This window comes from Aptenodytes forsteri, unplaced genomic scaffold, assembly GCF_000699145.1.
Source record: "Aptenodytes forsteri isolate BGI_AS27 unplaced genomic scaffold, ASM69914v1 Scaffold415, whole genome shotgun sequence".
Classification (NCBI taxonomy): Eukaryota; Metazoa; Chordata; class Aves; order Sphenisciformes; family Spheniscidae; genus Aptenodytes; species Aptenodytes forsteri.
The window spans coordinates 1,620,640-1,622,600 of NW_008794745.1; the positions used below are offsets into that span (position 1 = coordinate 1,620,640).

The window sequence follows — 1,961 nt, forward strand, 5'->3', positions numbered from 1 at the left end:
TCCCGCTTCCTTCAGCTGCCTCTGCAGCACGGAGCTCTGCTGCCACCGCCCGGGGACCCGCCAGCTCAGCACCTGCACCCCAGCACCCTCGCCTGGGGCCGCCAGCATCCCCCGGGGCGTCCGCTGCGGAGAGGCACCCATGCACCCACCCCCGGGGAAAGGGGAAGCAGGGCTTGTGCACGCTCTGGGAAGGGGTTTTGGGTTGTGGGGGTGCAGCCAGCCGGGAAGCGATGCTGAGTGGCAGGAGCTTGCTGAGTCTCAGGGACTTTTCCTGAGTCTGCTGGCTGTGCTCCTGCAAGCAAGAGGGGTCGGGGGGGACCCTGTAAGAAATGCTGCGCCCTCCCTGGGCAAAGCCTCCCTGCAGAGAACTAACAACTCATCGCTTCCCAGAGAAGCGAGCCCCCCATGTGCTCCCGAGCCCCAGGGATGCACCAGAGCAAAGACGTCCCTTGCGGGCAGTGGGCACCCGGCCATCCCCCAGGGACAGAGGAACTCTGCAACCCATGGAGAAGACTCTGCAAACGCCTCCAATGCATTAGAGCCATGCTCCCGGTGTCACCGCAACGGGACGGTGCCACTCACCCCAACCGGCTCGAGGGTTCCCAGCCAGCAGGTACAAGGGTGCCTGACTCACCGGACTTGTGGACGCTGCGGAGGCAGGAGAGGGAGGCGTTCAGGCGGGCACACTCCTCGCTGTTGGCCCCAAACTTCTCCACAGTCTCACAGACCTGGTCGTCGGTCATGTCCAGCAGCTCCTCCAGGCTCAGCTGCCCGGGGGCAATTTCCTGATGGGAGGAATGGGGCAGGAGTGAGGAGGGAGGAATAAACCATCCTGGAGCATCCTCTAAACCAGCACCTCAGGGCACGCAGGTGAGAAGCCGTTCCCTCCTGCTGCCCCATTCGGGTCACAGACCCGAAACCACTCATTTCCCATCTCAGTCCACATGAAAACCCGGAGGGCACAGCTTGAGCCTCAGCTTTATCTCAAGTTTTTGCAGAGTCTGAGGCATATCAAAACCCAGCTCAAGACTGGGACATCTGGGGGCACCATGAAAACCTGCCCCTGCCCTGAGCGCACATGGGGACTGGCAGCTTCGGCACAGGCTTTCCTCTTACCCGGGGCGGGGGGGGGGAGGCCTGTTATGGGAGCACCTCGGGGTGCCACCCCCTCATTGCGCCCATCGCCTGCAGGAGCCCAGGACATGGCAGAGGGATGCTACGACCTGTCGTGGCACTACCACGCTGTGACAGGGACATGGGGGACCCCCACTGGGGGTGGGGGCAGCACCCACGAGGTCCCCCTGCCACCCACGTCCTTCACTGGGAACAGCAATGGGGTGTCCCCACGGGTGGGTGGAGGAGAGTTGTGGGGTGACCCTGGCCAGCACGTCCCACCACAGGCTTGCAGCATCTTTCCATGCAGTAAAACAACCTGGTCCCTCTGCTCTGGTCTCCCACCCTGTTCCCCACCACCAGCACCGTCCCCTCCAGCCTGCCCCCGGGGCCCAAACCCATGGCTTCAAGCCAGTCTCCATCTCAGAAAAAACCACCCCCCTTGCCTAGTTTTGCTCCAGGATCCCACAACCCCCTGGGCAAAACGCTACCGGAGAGGTTCAGCACCCAAACCCACAGCAGGGCCCTTCCCTTCCCACACCAGCACACTCGATGGCCGGCCCTTACCTCCATCACCTCCTTGCGGATGTCAACGATGCGGAACCAGTGCAGGAGCTGGGGGAAGCCCTCCAGCTTGGCATTACGCTCCTGCAAGGCCACCTTCCTCTTGCAGGACAGCTGCCGGCTGAAGTACTTGACCAGCTTGCTCTGGAAGAGAAGGTGAAAGCCCCGTGGGACCCCCAGCCGTGACCCCCCCCTCAACCCAGGCACACGCATCCTGCCCTCAAAACACCCCACCCCGAGGGGGAGACAGGAGGGGGTGACAACAGGCAGCTTGGGCCTTGGGC

General features: G+C 63.3%; 1 protein-coding gene across 1 annotated transcript in view; it reads right to left on the reverse strand.

The window, feature by feature from the left end:
• The window catches only part of KSR2 (kinase suppressor of ras 2), a gene marked incomplete at its 5' end in the record, with an annotated part of 97,929 nt that extends 96,108 nt beyond the window's left edge, over window positions 1–1,821 (reverse strand). Inside the window, 2 exons of the mRNA XM_019470685.1 lie at window positions 635–785; window positions 1,681–1,821. Of these exons, the coding sequence (XP_019326230.1) occupies window positions 635–785; window positions 1,681–1,821 (292 nt within the window). The remainder of the gene's footprint in view (window positions 1–634; window positions 786–1,680) is intronic.
• Between the last annotated feature and the right edge of the window lie 140 nt (window positions 1,822–1,961).